Source organism: Micropterus dolomieu, linkage group LG07 (assembly GCF_021292245.1).
Source record: "Micropterus dolomieu isolate WLL.071019.BEF.003 ecotype Adirondacks linkage group LG07, ASM2129224v1, whole genome shotgun sequence".
Taxonomy (NCBI): Eukaryota; Metazoa; Chordata; class Actinopteri; order Centrarchiformes; family Centrarchidae; genus Micropterus; species Micropterus dolomieu.
This window is the reverse complement of record NC_060156.1, coordinates 4,826,893-4,846,666: the sequence shown is the minus strand read 5'-3', so window position 1 is coordinate 4,846,666 and position 19,774 is coordinate 4,826,893. Positions and strand designations below refer to the sequence as shown.

General features: G+C 40.3%; 1 protein-coding gene across 1 annotated transcript in view; it reads right to left on the bottom strand.

Annotated features, from left to right (window-relative positions):
* Positions 1–7,360: 7,360 nt before the first annotated feature.
* ube2f (ubiquitin-conjugating enzyme E2F (putative)) overlaps positions 7,361–19,774 on the bottom strand; it is a 58,100-nt gene continuing 45,686 nt past the window's right edge. Inside the window, exon 10 of the mRNA XM_046054115.1 lies at positions 7,361–10,992. Coding sequence (XP_045910071.1) covers positions 10,942–10,992 — 51 coding nt within the window. The 3' untranslated portion in view covers positions 7,361–10,941. The remainder of the gene's footprint in view (positions 10,993–19,774) is intronic.

The window sequence follows — 19,774 nt, the reverse complement described above, 5'->3', positions numbered from 1 at the left end:
AAATATGAGTGTCACGGCAAAGGGTCTGAATACTTATGACCATGTGATATTTCAGTTTTTCTTTTTTAATAAATTTGCAAAAATTTCTACATTTCTGTTTTTTTCTGTTAAGATGGGGTGCTGAGTGTACATTACTGAGAAATAAAATGAACTTTTTTGATTTTTGGAAAATGGCTGCAATGAAACAAAGAGTGAAAAATTTTAAGGGGTCTGAATACTTTCTGTACCCACTGTATTTAGACACAACCGCTGTTCTACTTAAGGACGTCATTTATTAAGCTCATAAAAATGCTTTTGTCATTACGGGAAAGAACAAAAACAAAGAAAAAAGGAAGGACATTGGAAGTAGGGTACTGCTGCCGTGTTAATAAGTTAATAACCTGATCTGCACCAGCAGAAAGTGAGAGGATAAGTACAGGTAAGTAATAATCCTGACTGAGACTGTTGTCCATGTAAAAACAAATAATTAATAAAGGAAAGTGCCCCCACCCTCTACCACACACACAGTTACATCAGACCAGATGATAATAGTGACAAATTACATTCTCTCATCATCTTCTCTGCTACACTGGTTTCACTGCACATCTGGGGATTGAAAGATTGAGTATATGGTTGTTTGGGAAAAAATTTAAAAAGTAAACATTTGTGTGTGTGTGTGTGTGTGTGTGTGTGTGTGTGTGTGTGTGTGTGTGTGTGTGTTTGTGTGTGTGTTGGAAAGGTTGAAAGACGGAGAGAGGGAGAGAAGGGATGAGCAAGATATCTTAACTATACAATACTTTCAGTTTATTATTTGACACAAAGTTCACAGCAGGCTCAAACTTTTGGAGGTATTGGGGAAAAAAGTCCTTAAATCGGCTATAATCAATATTTACTATAAAAATGATATAATGATAAAAATATCAATTATCAAAATACAATGTATCAAATGACAATGTGAAAACAATGTGAAAATGTGAAAGTGGTCACTCGTAGTGACAATCCTACTGAGAATTATCACCTTAACCTGCAGCTCCCTTCTTTTCCTAACTTTACGGAGCTTTATTGTGACTTTCAGCTCGTTTAGATATTTGGCTGCAACTGTCCTGTTCTGGTTTACTTTTACTGCTCTGACATGTGTGGTTTTCAGGCGCAGCAGGCAGACACAGCGTTTAGCAACTAACAAGCCAGAAAGTTCCATCAGGAGTTGGTAGAGACCAAAAACAGAGCTAAAAGAGAGTACATTTTAGACTTACATTCATCAGATGGACAGAAACATAACTCAAACCGAATACTGATGGGGCTCTGTGACTACTGGATGGAACATCGACTGCATTTCCTTCAGTACTTTCACTTCCCCTCAGCCCTTGGTATAATAGCAAAAATAGCACAGAGGCCACTTGCACAGCAGAGTGTGGCGGGGATTTAAATGGAGCACACCTGCCCTTGTACACTTTCAGCACTTGTATAGATTTTCATAATTTTATAAATCATCAGAAATACCTGCAGACTCATTTCAATGAGGCTAAGGCTGTCTTCTGATTACAATTATACACAAGACTTTGTAATTAGCTGCCTGCAACAGTTTCTGATTGGAAGGAATAAATCATTGTAGACCTTAAATCAATTACTCTAAATCTCGTGGAAGCATAGTTCCCATGTAATACAAATGATCCAATCTTCTGTTTTCTTTAGGTCATTTCTATCTCCGTATCTTCTTTTGCAGACTCTGCACACATCTTTACCACCAGAGCTTATACTTTCTTTCGATTTTTGCTTCTCAGGGTTTTTTCTTGCTTGGCCACTGTGCTGCTGGTGTCTGAGCAGCTGGTGGCCACTGTGCTGCTGGCCCACTGGGTTTTCTGGATCTGCTGGCTGTTGAGCTCTTTCTGTGGTTTTGCTTGGTTCATAAACCTCAACATTTACAGCATCTTTGTTAACTGGATACACACCAGTTCCACAGAATCCATTCTGGGCAATCTCCACAGATGCTGCTTTTCTCCATGCTTTGGAAAACAGGGTCAAGAATTCCGTCTTTCTCGATTTCTGGCCTCCTGTTTCCCAGCCATATCTCCTTCCTTCATGACTCCAACTGCTCTTTAATCTTAAGCGGGATTAATATACAGGTTGGAGGCAGTGCGTTGTGTGTGTTGGGCAGCACATGACATGGACATTGTTCTTTCTCATCAAATTCAGAAAGTGTTGTAGACGTGGCTACTGTGTCCATCCAATCATAACAAATGTGGCCTTGGGTCTTCTTTTGGTAGGACTTTGACAAAGGGCCTCCCACAGTCCAGTATCAGGTCACTGTTAATCCTCCCATTGTCTGAAACCCTCTCAAGTGTATTTGGTGAAGCCTGGTAGAGCCTGCTGCACTGAAGCTGGCGTGGGTTATAGTATTTTTGTGTAGTAGTACACTGTGGATCATGGCATTATTCTCAACCGGCTACACCAAACCACTGGACTCACTGACACTGCTCTTAATTGGTTTAAATCACACCTCATTGACAGAACAGTACATTTCACTTGCAAGTGCAAGGTCCCGGCAACACATAGTCACCTGCGGAGTCCCCCAGGAGTCAGTACTTGGCCCAATCCTCTTCATTATTTACATCCTCCCCCTCGGCCACACCATCAGCCGCTATGGAGTCTCATTTCACTGCTATGCTGATGACACACAACTGTACGTGAAATCGGACACACACACCACTGCAGCTTCACCTACATCATCTTCTTCAACACTCACCTCTTGTTGGCACCTCAGTCATCAAGTCCAGTCATCCTCCATAACCGGTATAACTATCTCTGGACTTGGTTGAAGATACTACTCTGCATTTTACTTACATCTGAAGGACAGAGGACACTCGTTTGAGGACCACCAGGTGCACATTTTAGACAGAGAAGATGGATGGTTTGAAAGAGGTGTCAAGGAAGCCATCTACACCCAGGTTGAGAAGCCGTCGCTGAACAGAGCCTTTCATCACTTCCCAGGAAACTCAACAAACATAACCTATTGGCCTCAGTTGAAGATGCCAACAATGGTCGTTCAGTCTTGGCCTCGGGTAGTCCTAACGACTGTCGTTAAAACAGCCAGGAACACTAAGGAACCAGCGGTATCGGTGATCCTGGCAAACGACTCCACAGAGGTTAAATTGCTTAGTTTCCCTACCAGTCAGTCAGAACTGAAGAAGTCCCTTGGATGAGGGACGAAACGTCTTCTAGTATCTTCAACCAAGTCCAGTTGCCCTTGACTTTAACCTTCTTTGGATTCAAGGAAAGACATCTGTGATATCAGAAATCAAATACCTGGGGATCTACCTTTCTAAGGACCAAAAACAAAACCAAGTTCTGAATGTAAAAAATATAATTAAAGAATGTAAGTCAAGACTAAACCCATGGCTACAAAGAGACCTGTCAATACTAGGCCGGATTTATCTAACTCAGAAGGAATGTTTGTCAAGATGTATTCCAGTGCCATTCCAGACAAATTGATAAAACCTATAAACCAAATCAACTTACATTTTAAAGTTTAAAGTTACTGATTCTGAAAAATAAATTGGATAAAGTCCTGGACTAAACACAGCAGCCCCTTTGGTACTGTATTCCAAAGCATTCATTCATAAAAATCGTAGGATTGGAATTTCTTACTTTAGTATTGAAAAATTATATATATCATTATCAGTTCCACAAACAGAAATAGAAGATTGGTATGGGAGGAATATATGTTCCATAGCCGACTTAATGGATACCAGCGGTAATTTTTTAAACTATGAACAATTTTGAACCACACCCAATTTCAAACCCTCAAAATCAAACTTTACTAAATTACATAGAACACTTCCCTGAGAATTTGTCTACTAACCCTAACCCTAACTATTGGCATATCATCCAGTACACCACAATTGGCCCCACTGTCAGTTCAAGGAATTTTAATTCTGGATTTAAAAAAAAAAAATGCACTAATCACTTTATTAGAAATTGTTTTACTGAAAAACTTTACCCTAAAAGACAAAACAAAAATGGCATCCTACTAACATTTGATATTGATTGAATTCAAGTACTAAATTAAGAACAATGTCTAACACTTCCTATACCCCGAAAGTCAAAGAAACACAATTCAAAGTAATGAAATTAATAATTTACCCATCTAAGGAATTACAGAAAGCACTTCTGTTATTTTCAGGCTTATATCTGGATCCCATTTAAGGAAATGGTCAAACCAGTACTGCCTAGCCTTCTGGGTTATCTAAGAAAAGCCAAGCAGATTGTTTCTTTTCCCTTGCAAATATTCCATGGACTGTATTTTTTACCTCCACAGAGGTTAGCCTCACATGTCAGGGGTCTTGATCAAGGTCACAAGCTCCTCTTCATTTTCTTTCATCAAAACAGGATTTCTCTCAAAGACATGTTGATACCCTTTCAATACCCCCTTCACTCTCCTCTGTAATGGAATTATTGGGACAATCCATGCACGAGCCAAGAGACGTAGCTGGGAGAACTGTCCTGCCTCCAATCTCTTGGTATTTAAGAACTGCCCCTTTCATTCTTTCCTCACTCTACTGATTATATTTCTTCTCCGAACTCTCCTTTCCTTGCCTTGTCCTCTCTTTTTTCCTCCCTGCCTTTCTTTTGTCTGCCAGATCTGCACTTTTACTGGTCACTGGGACATAAAAACTACATGAATAGAATCACCAGTAAAATCTAATAAAAGTTTGATGACTTTTCCCCAAAATAAGGTTTAAAAAGCGTTTTTTCCTGACCAGTTATACTATTAATAGTGGAAATTAATGTGAACTGCTGTTTTTTTAAAATAAGGTACAGTGGAGCGCCAGCTAGTTCATCGCTAGTGCGCGTCCCATATACAAAGGCATGTATCCCCCTCTCTCTCGCTCACATTTCCTGTCACTCTTGAGCTGTCCTGTTACAAATAAATCAAGAATATCTTCTTTTTCTTTTTTTTTTTTTTTTTTTTAAAGGTACAATGACTGAAAACTGTGTATTTTAAAAGTAGTGTTTCCATATCTAGCATTTATATGGGTAGCTCTTGCAAATAGACGTGCTTCAACGCAAAACCATAACAAAGACACCATAAATATAAATTTCCAACATTAATTGCTTCTATCTGATTGTGCCATGAGATTTTACGAGGAAATGACTCAGGAGATGAGTCATAAAATAAAAAAGGAGTTGGCTAGTCATGCAGATAGATGAGCACTGTCATCATAGGGAGACTGGCGGCAATTACACCACTTTACACAGCTTCAATCTGCTACTCAAGGAAATATTTTATTCAATTAGATCAGCATTTGTAACTCAGTAATCTCCCCACTTAGGGACATTTTTTCTTTATATGTGCTTTTCACACTCTTACACATTTATTTTGCTGTATTTGTAGTTTGTAAATATGACTCTTTTCAAACTCTAAAGAAAACATCAAAAACAAAAACATCAGTTTCACAGCTACTGAAGGCTCTAACAGAAACAGCACGTTTAGATGCAGGCTTCGATGTGATCCTCTTTCACCAATCAAAATCAGCTCGCAGGTTACAGCAGTGTTGGCTGCAGCCAATTTGTGTGATCAATGACCTATCATTTCAACCCATTCATCTCTTCCTTAATTTGGCGGGCAGGTGTGCTGTCAACAGAAAATCTGCAGAGACACGGTTTCTGCTGCTTCTGTCTTTTTTTTATTTTTTATCTCCTCTCCAAGGCTGTTAATGGAAGTGGAAATATGTAGGCTACTTTAAGTTAATTGAGGCTATGTAAAGAGGACTTGATACCAGAATATATTTTGGCTCAGCAGGTAGGAGTGTTGTGACCAAGCACATACAGAGAACTGCAGAAATATGATTTATGGCATTCAACCATCTCATTACCTGGATATGGCTGTCAGCTGTCATTCTGTCATTGCACACAGACACACGCGCACACACACACACACACACACACACACACACACCATTCATAAGTTAGTATAGCCACAGGGTGAGTGTACAGCATGACTATGTTTCCTCCAAAACGCGTTTAACGGCCTGAGTTGGTTACTGGCAGATATTGGCATTATGTGTGTGTGTGTGTCTTCTTGAGCCCAGTCAAATGAGTGAATGGCAGACAGTGTCAGATGGCATTGTGTGCATGCATGGGCAAGTGTGTGAGCCATTCCTGGCTAAGTAGAGCTCAATTCTAGGTCGGTGAGGAGCAGAGGAATACACTGTCACTGTATAGCTACAACACATTTCAAATGTGTTCACCAAAATGTAGTGTGTTATCACAAACAACCAACTGACCCCTGAAATAATAAGATTTATTCTAGAGCTTTTAACCACATCTCATGAGCTTTTCTTGGGTACTATTTCAGGTGTCAACAATGAACCTTCAGCCTTAATAAATGGGTCATGTCAAACAAAAAAGTCAACATTTTCTGAGAAAAAAAACAAGAAGTGCATCCAGTGATGATTCCAAATGGCAGCGCATATAAGACACCCCCCAACACAGTTTGTATTAAAAGCATTCTGACATGCTGAAAATAATGTAGTTGCTTAATGCAATTTAATGCTGAAATGATTAGTTGATTAATCGTTCAATTGATCAACAGAAACTTAATAAAATTATTTTGATAATCAGTTCATCTTTTAAATAATTTTTAAGCGTTAATGTAAAACATTACCTTGCTCTTCTTTCCAAGTTGAGAAAAAAACACTACTTTTCTTTATCTGACATAACTGTTAACTTAAGGTCTTTTAAGGATCAAGATTACATTTATTCATCTATTTAAAAAACATGAAGTTGCACCGCTCCAATTCTAATAAACCAGTGTTGATTGCAGAATATTAAATATAATCATAAAGTAAAACCACAGAAACAAGACTGAGAATCTACAGCATACTAACACATTCTCATTCGTTTTGCAGGTATTTAGTTATAAACACAAGTAGCTATCGGGCACTCTCGGCCCTGACGATTGTGCTAGATGAAGTTAATGGATCACCAAAGTGATTAAAATTCATCCTGAAGGGGACATGAATTCGTGGTTGCACTGTTGTATCCCTTGAGAGATAGGGAGAGCGAATGCTGATTAGTGAGTGTGCCTGGTGGTCTTAGTCTGTGCGGCATTCAATAAATGAATCCTTACTGTCCACATACAGTGGATGCCCTTCATCCACCATAACCCTGCACAACACTGTTAGGGTTCTATTATTGGCCAGACAATATAAACAATCTGAATATGTTACTTTGGGCTTTAGGAAATTGAAATTGGCATTTTACACTATTTTAAATTTTATAGTCCAAATAATAACACCTTACTGAAACATTTATTTTGCAATGTTGACTGTCAATTGTAACAGTAGTGAATGAAACATAATGAAAGAAACAAGACCCATTCTTTTTATTTATATTCTCTTTAATATATCTTAAAAAATGAATATACAATCTGAGAAAGAAAAGGTTGAGGATTTGAAGTTGTTAATCTTCTCTCCTTCTCTCCCCAAAGATGGAGTTAGCCCAAGCAGAGACATTTTCATCCTGGGTTTCCCCAAACACTGCCAACTGCCAAACTAAAGGACATAGGTTTCCGACAGGAAGCTAAAGTCAGAGTATTAGTAAGGCTTAGAGTAAGTAGAGAGTATTGGGTTACCCTATCCTGGTGGCAACCACCATGAAAATTAACTGCCACGGCAATTACACGGGATGGCTTCGTACTAATAGGCACTTACATTAGCCTTCAAGGTTTGAGTGGACCAAAACCTTGCTGGAAAATGTCATGGAACACCCACATTCACATTTAACTTTCAATGGACCTGGTATTTATCATATTCTCAGGTCCTTTATTTTGGCAGAAGCCAGTGTTGTCTGTTCTGTTCTGGTTTCTTTCACTAGGAAAACAATTTAACTGTTGAACCCAGGGCCAGAATAACAAAAAGAAAGGGGGCAAAGAGGGAACCACAGCATGCTAACAGGTCACATAATTTCAACACGTCATACTATAAACGGCCCACACAAATGCGCTCACACACACACACTCAACAAGAACAAAATTTCACTCTTCAACAACTACATTTCTGCCATCCTTAGTAAAATGCACCACTGGCTGATCACATAAACTTTGCCTCATGCAGACTTGTCAACACAAAGCTGAATGGAGTGTGAACAGTCTTGGTGTTCAGTGATACCACTCAAACTGGAGGCACAGCGCTAGCCAGGTCCGAGCAAAACACACACACAAACATACGCACACCACACCCTCATTGGCTAATTGAGGGACAGTCTCTCCTTCTTTCTCTCTCAAACACACACACAAAATGAACATGCATTTTATGGCCAAAATCCACAGCAGCAGAGGTTCATAAAGACAGTTTGATGTTATCTGGTGAGCTCAGAACCACCAGAGCAGTGCACCTCATCGTCTACTCCAGTCAATTCAGCAGTGGAATAGCAGCACCTATCAGTTCACTAGCGAACCAAGTAGCAACAAAGAGTTAGCTCATGAACATTGTAACAAGCAAGCTAATCCACTGGCAAGTATGCTCACTCAGTAGCCAGTTGGCAATGTTATCTTTTTTACTAAATGTCCTCCAAACCTGTCAAAAGTGCAACAAGGACAACGCCTCCAATGGCATGAAAGGTATCTTTTTGACTGTAACCTAGCCCGACATTAACAGTGTAAAGAGTTCATGAACCACACATACCTGATGAAAGGTCCCTGAAGAGCCCCTCCTACAGTGAAAACCATCACTTGTTAGCTAGCTGGCTAGTAAACTCTCTCGCTAGCATGTTACCTCACTAGCGTGTTCGCTAGCTAGTTAGCTTGCTATCTTACTGCCTTTATGAACCTGTGTAATTGAATCCTCCAAACACATCCAGACCGTCCATACACACAAAGAGAAAGAGAGAATGGAGTACTGTCCTTCTAGAGAAAGACACACTACATGTTCGCTTGGGAAGTCTCCCGCAGCAACCACAATGACAGGGTACATGCGATGCAGTCATAAAGTCTTGGGACAGTAAAATGTCTTTTACTCCGTACTGCAGCACAGTGACAATGAAGTGCTGACTTCCAGCTTTAAGGGTATTTTAAGCTGTTCACCCACATGTTAGGTGAACAGTGTAGGACTCATAGGTCTTTTTATACCATATCCCCATATTTTAGGTGCTGAACATACAGAACAAGTACTTATGGCCACACAGTAGTGTGACTATCAGCAGTCAGTCCAAGCACTTCACACCAATCCAACTGAACATGTGCTTCATGGCAAGAAACCAAATGACTGCTGATGTGTGTGGGCCACAGACTTATATCAGACTTTTGGTCCACTTGGGGGCAGTGGAAACACTGACATACCACCTTTTAAGTTGATATGGCATCCAGTAGTTATGGAGCAACATTATCATTTATTTAAGGTCGAGTTTCTGTCCACCTGATTAATGCAAGTCCAATAATCACTCACTCTTTTTGTTTAACTTTTGGTCTCCACCAACAAGAGAAATATCTGGCTGTTTAGCTGTAAATACTCCACTTTTTTCATTAGCTAGTCTGTGTTTGGTGCAGAACAAGCAGTTTGCAGTGGGTGTCACGAGCTTCTTTGATGAAAACACTGTAATTAGAGCATTGAGAGTGAATCAAAGCAGTTAACTTGTGAGTCGGACAGCTAAACAATGTGCTGAAACTCGCTATAAAGCGCCGTGGGAAGCTGCAGATTCAGGTTAGAATTCTCTGTGGGCTCATCATTATTAGCGACCCCTTTCATTTTGATGATCGCCACTTTAAGTTTATGTTCACATGTTCAATAACATTTTGTCTATTAAGCCTGGGGGATGACATAGAAAATGAGCTACAGTGTTTATTTGTTATGGGTGCAAAAATAAATCTAAAACTGTGCTTTAAACTCTTAGTCACCGTTTCATTTTGAACCCACTGTGCTGAAGTACTGAGAGAACTCCAAAAATGTGTCATTGTCATGGTACTTTCTGACTGCACTGTACTGCAATTACAAATAAACCTCTCCATCCTCAATGGGAAAAAAGGTACATCTGTTTGTGTGTGAAAAAAACAGGACAGCCAGGAGAGGAAGACCAGGGGCACTGAGAGGAGGTGAAGCTGACAACAGTACAATACATTTGGCTGTGGTTTTCTTAGTCGTACTTCATCCCACTGGAGCTTAAAACACACACAAGGTCTGTATGTGAGTTTTGTATCTGTGTGTATGTGAAGCTGTGCACATGCAAGGAGAATGACAACAGAACGGGAGAAATGTGTTCATTCGCATGCTGTCTAGTGGGGCTGTAGGCTTTCCAACTTGTGTGTGTCAGAGTGTAATAGACAAATGTGCAGTATGTTCGTGTACCTTTTACTACAGGATGTGGCACTGTGTGTGTGTGTCTGTATGTATGTTTGTGAACTCACATGCATTTTCTCTTTAGCGACACAAACATGGCAGGCACTGGAACAGAGAGCTGATAGTAACAGATATTCTTTCTCTTGATTCATCAAATTTTAAAAAGCTTAATGTGACCTCCATTCCCCCCTGCCGGAGATTCGCCACATCAAATCCCACGCCGTTGGTTACCATGGATCATTTCTGACAGGCTCAGGGATACCTCAGCGGAGGGATCATTCAGTGATCTTGCCACAATGAGCTGACATTGTGGTCATTGTTACACTTAATCGATTAGGATCATCAAAGCATATTTTTCTTTTGTATGCAAGCCCTTCCTGAAAGGCATTTCTTTTTTTTTTTCTCTCTCTTTTTTTTATTTTTATTTTGCTCCCGCAGTGTGGAGTTTATTGCAGTAAGGTGAACAGCAGGGCATGGGTGAGGGCTGTGTTGTCGAGAGGAGGGAGAGTGGTAAGAGTCAAAGAGTCAGCTGTTGATTCACACACGTTGGGGAGTGAGCCAAGATAAGCAGAGGCAAGGTAGAGCAGTTAGGTTGGTTGGTGCAGGCTGATGGAGGTAGCCGATGCTTCTATCATCTGGCGTAGTGCTTGATGTAATCTTGAACCTTATTCCGAAAATCCTCCTGGATTGGGAGAGAGAGAGAGAAAGAGAGTTAGATATTAAACACTTGTAGGGAACAAGCAGTTGAAATAAGATCAAGAGTGACAAACATGATCCACCACGTTAAACAGACCATAAATACAAAGACACAGGTTTAACAGAGATTTAACCAAACATACTTCTTCTTTCATCTTTCATCTTTAGATTTCAGGTGAACTCAACAATAACTGCTTCTGAAATGTCTTCCCTAACTTGCTGGACTAGCTTTAAAAATCTAGAAAGAACTGTTAAGAACTGTACTGCCTATATGCCACTGCTGAGCACTTTTCTCCCCTATTAGTGATTAGTGATAGGGACAATGTACTTAAACACTGACTATCTAAACATGCAATATTGTTGACAAAAAATGACGAGACCTGATGAGACTTGACAAGAAAATGTAATTCATAAAATTAAAAATTCTTTTTCTCAGTATAATGTGGAGAGAAAATATTACAGGCCATATTTTCGCCCTCTAAATTTCCACTTGAACAGTGTGTTCATTCAGTGGTATGTTTTTCTTCCTGTGCTTTGAATGCTGGCCGACACGAGGAAAATGTTACTGTACTGTGGAGGGTGCGAACCCTGGTGATGCAAACAACATGCTAGAGAGAAAGAGGTGCTTCGATATTTGGTCCCATTTCAAATACAGTGAGGCGGACAAAAAAAACCAGAGTGCCGAATTATATGGGACAGCAAGCAATGTGGTTATAAGATTTTTGGAAAAAACACTATGAACCTGAAACGGCATATCAAGGCTAACCTCCGAGAATTGAGGTAAGTTAACGTCTCCTTTGCAATAAAAATGAGAACAAAACTAACATTCAAATTTTACTAAACAATTAATCTATATGTGAGCTGAGTGAAATAAAGACTAAAATGATAAATATCTCTGTTGTGGTTAGAGTAGATTAACAAAAATGCGAATTAAACGTATACAAGTGGGTAAGAAAAGACTAAAATGATTAATGACTAAAATACTTTTGATTTTCTTTTGACTAAAACACCCAGACTTTTAGTCAACTAAAACTTCATTAAAAAAAATAGTATGCAGTGGACTAAATATGACTAACAAGGACATTTGACACAGGACTAAGACTAAATTTTAAAATGGCTGACAAAATTAACACTACTCTGAGGATATTTTTTCTTGTGCATGAGAGCATAACCACAATATTATTTATGATGTCTGTCATACGAGTCAACTTTCCTACGTCAAACCCCAACTGGTCTTGTGTTCCCTCTCCGACCCTCTTTCCATGTTTGTCTCTCCTCTTGATCATGTCCCTCCTGGTTGTGCTCGACTTCATTCCACGTCTTACCCACCATCCATCCATCCCTCCCTCCATCCTATAACCTCTATTTTGTTGAGCCATTCCTCTCGGTTATGTCCCTCCTGATTGAGCTCTGAGCGACCTACACTCTCCTTCCTCTTCTGGCAGCCCTCTTTCATTTCCTTGGCACTCGTCCATCTTTTCAAGCCTCCCATAGCTTTCCCTGGGACCACTTGGGCTGTTGGGCTTGGGGACACTGTCGATTTCACTTGGCTTGCTTGTGTCTACATCCTCCCCATATTACAGTTAAACTATTCTTTAATACGTTTGACAGAATGCATTACAGTACAAAACACAATACCTTGGGTTTTTATCAAAGGCTGCAGCCTGCTATTAATTTGAGCTGCAGCAGCTTCCCTCGCTGAAGGGACGTTCTTTATTCTCTCTATACAAGAACACGGGTTAGCTAAACTGCACTGTAGCTACACATTGTAAATTACAGAAACTGTTAAAATTTTTAGGCAGCTGAACAGTATTGATGTCAGCCATGGGACACACTATACTGAAACAAAACATTTATTTGACGATATTGTGGACCAGCCCAGATTAGGCTACAATCTCTGACAAGCCTCTGTCATACTTAGGCCATGGTTGATTAGATAATCTATAATTGTTGCCTGTATCTCATTTGAGATTTCTCTGCGTCTTTCTCGTCCTCTGTGCCCTCTCTCCCTCTTCATCGCCACCTCTTCATACCACCCCGCACTCTAATACCCCTTCCTCTCGCCCCCGTCTGTCTCCTGCATTCTCCATATTCCACAGCTGTAACATTGAGTCTTACCTTTGCAGTATTAATGTGTTTGAAAACCGATTGGTTATGAGTTTCACCCGTCAGCTAAATTGGACAGCAGTTGCGTTTGGTTGCTGTGAATTGTGAGGAAATTGAATTGCTCTTTGAGCTAAGCCTAAGTCTATCCATCTGACAACTTTTACAACAAAACCACATAGCTATTATTTATCTAATTTAACTTTGACATGTTATTGTGATTGTTGGTCACTCTTTTTAGCATACAGTAATTTACACAATGAACATGTCTTTAATTGCATTTGAGAGAAATGTGATTCAATAGCAAGTATTTTGATCTGCAAGGCTTTCTAAGTGCATTTTGTGCCAAAGCAATCCTAAACGACTTTAGTCATGTGAAAAACTAACCGAATGTTGATCTAAAGAGTCATGTAGTTTGACAAAGGCTAATAGTCAATAGACAATTTTGCCTAAATGATTGATAAAAACTGTTATGGTGATGCAGTCGATAGGGATTGGCACATCGCTTCGGCAGCACCAAAGTACCCACAGTCATGTAAAGAACTGCATTAGCTATGGGTGGAACTTTGACTCTAAATAGCAGTTTAAGCATGAGCAATGAGATTTCTAATGAGAAACATGAAAGGTGTACATGGTTTTAAAATGTAATTTGAGTGCATAATATTTTTTTCCCTGAGCAACACTCCAGCAACAATTGTCACTCAAGACAAAATCTACTTAGGCTGTACAGCTTTACCAATAATGAATTATTAACTTGCTTCCATTAGTTTATTTGTGGTTAAATGAATAGTGTGCTGCATGTACTATAGAGGGCTTTCATACGTAGTTTCTATGCTTTGCCCACTCCTTCCTCAGCACACCACCCCTCCTTGGCCCCCCTCTCTTGTCCTGTTTTATTACTTGTTACCCCTGTAACCCATCAATCAGTGCAGCAGGGGACCGGGCCATTAAATAACGTCACGCTCTCGGTGTCCCGCTGTCCAACATGAAATTTCCCATACAAGTGAACTGATTTACTCCACAGCTCCGGTGGTCAGTTAGTCACGCATGCACTGCTGGGGCTTCTGTGTTTGAGGCAGAGGACGTGAGGAAAAAACACGAGTCAGAGGGAAGAGAGATGGAGAGAGAATGGAAAGAAAGTATGGTGTGCGTTTGTGTGTTTGTGTGTGTGAGTTTACACACAGACAGGAACGCTGAAAAGCTGCCAGCGACGAAAACTTCAGCAGTGATGACAGCAGTTTGAGTATCTGTCCACAGAGGGATGATGCATAGGCTCTATTGCGGCTGAGGGATCTCTCCCTCTAGGCCCTATTTTAATACTTAAAGTCAGGGGTCATGTCAACCGAATATTCTCTGTCACTGAATGTTTTCAACAATGACATGCAGCACTGTCAATAACCACATGTAGACCACCTGTAGTAGACCCCAGTTGGTGGCGAGTGTATATTTACCGCGGGAGATCGTTGTGTGCATGATCCTGTTTAAAATCGATCCAAAATGAAAACTGTAATAGCTAGAGCATTCATTCTTTTTGCAGCGGAAGGCTAATGCTTTTGTCTTTCGCGACATCACATTGTACGCTTGTGATGACATCATCATGTTAAGTAATTGTGATACAAGACGTGTTTAAACGCTCCGTGGGGCTAGAGGATTGCCCTGATAATTGGCCGCGGGAGCTCTTTTTTTTTTTTAATTTAAAATCAGGGGTTTTCAAAGTATGAGGCGGGCCTCCCTAGGGGGGGCTCCAAACAGTTTCAGGGGAGGCTCAGTGAATGGAAGTGAAACAACATTACTTATTGCATTCGTTATCAAAAGGAGATCATATAAAATGGCCTACGTGTGAGAGTTCAGAGATACAGTAGTTTTTGGGAATCGTTCCCCCCCCCCCATCAGGGTCTGAAACAAAAAATGCCTTAGGACAGACCTTTTTTAAAACTATTTGGTGTAGTCAGAAGTTATGTCAAACAGCAATATTAGGCTATTTTGGCTTAAATGTTGAGTGTGTATGGAATCAAATAATATAATCACAATCCCATAGGCATCCAGAAATTGAGCAAAACTTACTAGGTAAACTAAAGATGTGGTGGGGATGTGGTCGATCTAAAATAAAAAAAACATTATAGCTAGAGTATGAACTCTTTTTGCAGCAAAAAGCTAAGGCTTTTGTAATTTGGGTCATCATGTTGTACGCTTGTGGTGACGTCATGACAATATGTTACATGCGGTGAAAAAGTGATTGCCAGATGAGTCTCGCCAATGGAACTAAGCTGGTTGATGGGAATGTCACAGAAAGATTGAGAGAAACAGTAAGAATCAATAGTTTAGCACAGCTGGCATGGTTTAGTATATAGTCTATTTTATAGTTAACATAGTAGGCCACGCTATAACATACTGTTTATATATGTTTATTTTGTAAATATTTATAAGAAAACATGCCTGATTTCTGTATTTTATTTTCTTTAACACACAATTTCAATCCTTTTATCATTTATTATGGTTTAATTACATAACCTTTTAGATTAGGTTGTAGACTGTAGATTAGATTTTTTGGATATGAAGCATTTGAAGATCCTCCAAGAAATGACCATAAGCAAAAATACCAATGTAGGCACTGGTGGACCATTTGTTTTGCTGAGTGCAGATGGTTATTGCTATATAGCCTCGCAATCACAAAATGTCACGGCAACTGAGTGTCCGAAGTTTCTTTAGAAAGTCCAGTAATTGCATTGTGGTTGATAAACGAGGTGAAAAAGAGGGGTTGATGCGGTGCAGAGTTAAGGACAAGCAAGTTATACTGATAATGTATTCAGCCAGCAGCAGCTAATGTTGTGGGGGAAGCAAGTGGCAGCAAGGAGGTAAAAATAATCCAACTGCTTCGTGTGGGGACATGAAAAGTGTACATAGTGTTCCAAAGTCTGGATGTTTTTGTACCTATGCTTCAGTACCACCTGCCGGACTTCATAAGGTTAAAGAGTTTATGAGCTAGGTGAGTTGGATCCCTAATGACACTGCAGATTCACAGATCACCGATGTCCTGCAGGGAGGGAAGGGTCTGTCCCTGTGACTCTCTGGGTTGACTTTACTACCTCCTGCAGCGCCCGTTTGTCCCGTCGAGTGCAGCTGTTAAACCACACCGCTGTGCAGTAGGTTTAGTGTGAGTGTGCTCTCTATAATGCACCTGTAGAAGCTGCTGAGGACTGATGTAAATTCTGTATATTAAATGTTAATGTGATCAAGATGTTTTTGACTTGCATGCATCAGTAGAATAAGCTACCTGACTTAGGGTTTCTTATTTGATCACTGCATCATGAAATAAAACATGGTCTGCCTCAATGGAACACCGCATTTTGTCCATCTGTCTTTCTCAAGTTGTGCTGTGAAAAATGGACACCACTTGTAAATATGATATATTGGTACAGCTGTCACAGCTCATCCACCTGCCTGTCTGGCATATTTAGTCTACCCAGCTGTCTCTTGCGAGCTTCTGTAAATCTTTGTGGGGAAAACCACAATAAACAAAAAGTGAGGGGAGGGTGCACGGACACCAGAGTTGAGTTAAACAAACACAGCAGGAGTGTCTTAAAATGTGTGAAGCTTAAACTTGCCCCAATTAGACTGCTCCGTATTGACTTACAGCAAGAAGGATAGAGCAAACACATTGACAGAAAGAGAGAATTTTGTTTAAACTAGCCCCAATTAAGATTTCAATATTAGGCCAAATATATTCTTCAATGGGTGAAAGAGAAAAACAAAATGTCTTATGTATCACGCATACGTTTAAAGGTGAGGGTAAAAACCCGATTAATGGCATTTCACACAAACCTACATGTTAAACTTACATAAATTTACCATGTTCTTTTTTCATACCTAGTCCCCCCCTTTCTCTCTTACAGCAGAAAACTGGCTGAGACTGCAAATTACTTTGCCGTTCATTAGTTTGAAGACTCCATGTATACTCTGCAGTCGATTAAAAACTTTTTTGGCTCTATTTCACCAGCGGAAGGCAATTAAGTCTTCTCTCCTCCAGCGATCTGTACAGGTACTCAAAATATGTACCACCATCAGAGGGAAGGGGATGCTAATTAAACCCTGTGGGTACAAACAGTTACTTTAAAATCTGCAAAAAGTTGAAAACTAAGCAACGGAAAGCCCCAGGATATATTAGGTAAACAGATTGCGAAGCGAAAGATGTAGGGGAGAGGAGAGGTGTGAACAGGCAAAGGAAGAAAGGAGAAAAGAGGAATGACAAGGGATGCAGAAAGTTGTTTGGTCTATAAAATGTCAGAAAATGCTGAAAATGCCGATTGGGGTTTCCCAAAATACCACTTGACGTCTTCAAATGTCCTGTTATGTCCACAACCCAAAGATATCCAGTTTATTGTCATACAGGAGTAAAGAAACCAGAAAATATTCACATTTGAGAAGCTGAAATCAGAGAATTTGGACATTTTCTCTTAGAAAAATGACTCAGAACGATTATCAAAATAGTTAGCGATCAGTTTAATAGTTTGTAATTTAATAATCAACTAAACTCTAGAGAAGACTGAGGCTGACTGAGGAATGTTTTGAGAAACGTGTAAGTTTAGTAAAAATGTCAAAGCCAATGTCCAGTGTGGTCCAGAAGTGACTATCTCGAAATGGTGTGGGGCTAATTTAAGGGAAGTCCTGTGTGGTCGACTCTGGTCTGCAACAAAAAAACTGAGACAGACTGCAGCAGAGACCAGCCAGACTGTACTTTACATGTGTACATGAATGCATGCATGTGCACCTGTATATCTCATTCACCTCCGACATGTACATAATAATAATAATAATAATAATAATAATAATAATAATAATAATAATTTACTCGTGCATCCTTTGCACTCTTGCACTATTGTCTCAATCTGTCTACATTGTTTTTGTTTACAGTATGTGTACCGGTATTAGTCTGCTTGATTTTATTATTGTATTATTGTATAAGTAAGCCAGAGATGGGAACTCGAGTTTGAGACTAGGACTTTGTCTTTAGACTCGACTTGAGACTCTTCCTCAAAAGACTTCAGACGTGACTCGGACTCGACGTGTGGGACTCGTGAACAATGTTTATTTGTAGGAAATGTCTGATGAGCTTGCTCCTCTCCCTCAGTTACCTACAATATAACCTGCCTACGGAACAGGTAGTATCAGCTGCACGCGCGCGGCCACACGTGAGAGAGGAAAACAAACAGCGGCGGCTGCTGAGCCATTCATCATAAACTTTGGCTTTAAAACTTTTCAACTGGAACCAAACAAAGAAGCGCTGAATGCAAAATAGGTTAGTAACCTGAGGTTAATAAACATGTTTAGCTCAGCATTGGCCATCTAACATTAGCTTGCTTCTTGCTTTAGCTACGACCTACGGGAGGTTTACTATGACTGTTGTTCGTTATGAAAAGATGAATGAGCGTTTATTTACTTGCCAAACTTGTGGTGGTCGATTAATGTAATTATTTACACCCCGCTGGCTGCGATCACGTTAATTATTACCGTTGGCTGCAAACAGGTTACAGGTTCATTGTTAATCATGTAATGTTACAGATTTATTTAGTTAACATTAGGCCTACACTGGTTTGAGAGTGGGGGGATGTGTTGACTTACAGTAGTTAATATGCGGTCATTGATTGCAATGCACATTACATGGTTGTGCTCTGTGAGAAACAGGTTAAAGGTTTATTGTTGATCATGCAATGCTACAGTTTTATTTAGTTAACGTTACACTGGGTTTAAGAGTCTGCGGGGTGTGTTGACTTGCAGTATTTAATAAGCTGTCATTAATTGTAGACGCATTGTAGCCTACAATAGGCTGACATGGTTGTGCTCTTTAAGTGAAAAACAGGTTATAGCTTTGACCATGTAATGTTACAGTTTTATTTAGTTAACGTTACACTGGGTTTAAGAGTCTGGGGGCGGGAGGGTTGACATACAGTAGTTAATAAGCTGTCATTGCATTGCACATTACAAGGTTTGTCTCTGTAAATGAAAAACATGTTACAGTTAAAGAATTCTTTACAGCTATGCAGTTTTATAAGCATCCTGGATTGAACACAGCTGGTGATACAATATTCATTATAACCCTGTGAGACTTGAGACCTGACTTGGACTCTAGCTCACAGCCTTGAGACCTGACTTGGACTCTAGCTCACAGCCTTGAGACCTGACTTGGACTCTAGCTCACAGCCTTGAGACCTGACTTGGACTCTAGCTCACAGCCTTGAGACCTGACTTGGACTCTAGCTCACAGCCTTGAGACCTGACTTGGACTCTAGCTCACAGCCTTGAGACCTGACTTGGACTCTAGCTCACAGCCTTGAGACCTGACTTGGACTCTAGCTCACAGCCTTGAGACCTGACTTGGACTCTAGCTCACAGCCTTGAGACCTGACTTGGACTCTAGCTCACAGCCTTGAGACCTGACTTGGACTCTAGCTCACAGCCTTGAGACCTGACTTGGACTCTAGCTCACAGCCTTGAGACCTGACTTGGACTCTAGCTCACAGCCTTGAGACCTGACTTGGACTCTAGCTCACAGCCTTGAGACCTGACTTGGACTCTAGCTCACAGCCTTGAGACCTGACTTGGACTCTAGCTCACAGCCTTGAGACCTGACTTGGACTCTAGCTCACAGCCTTGAGACCTGACTTGGA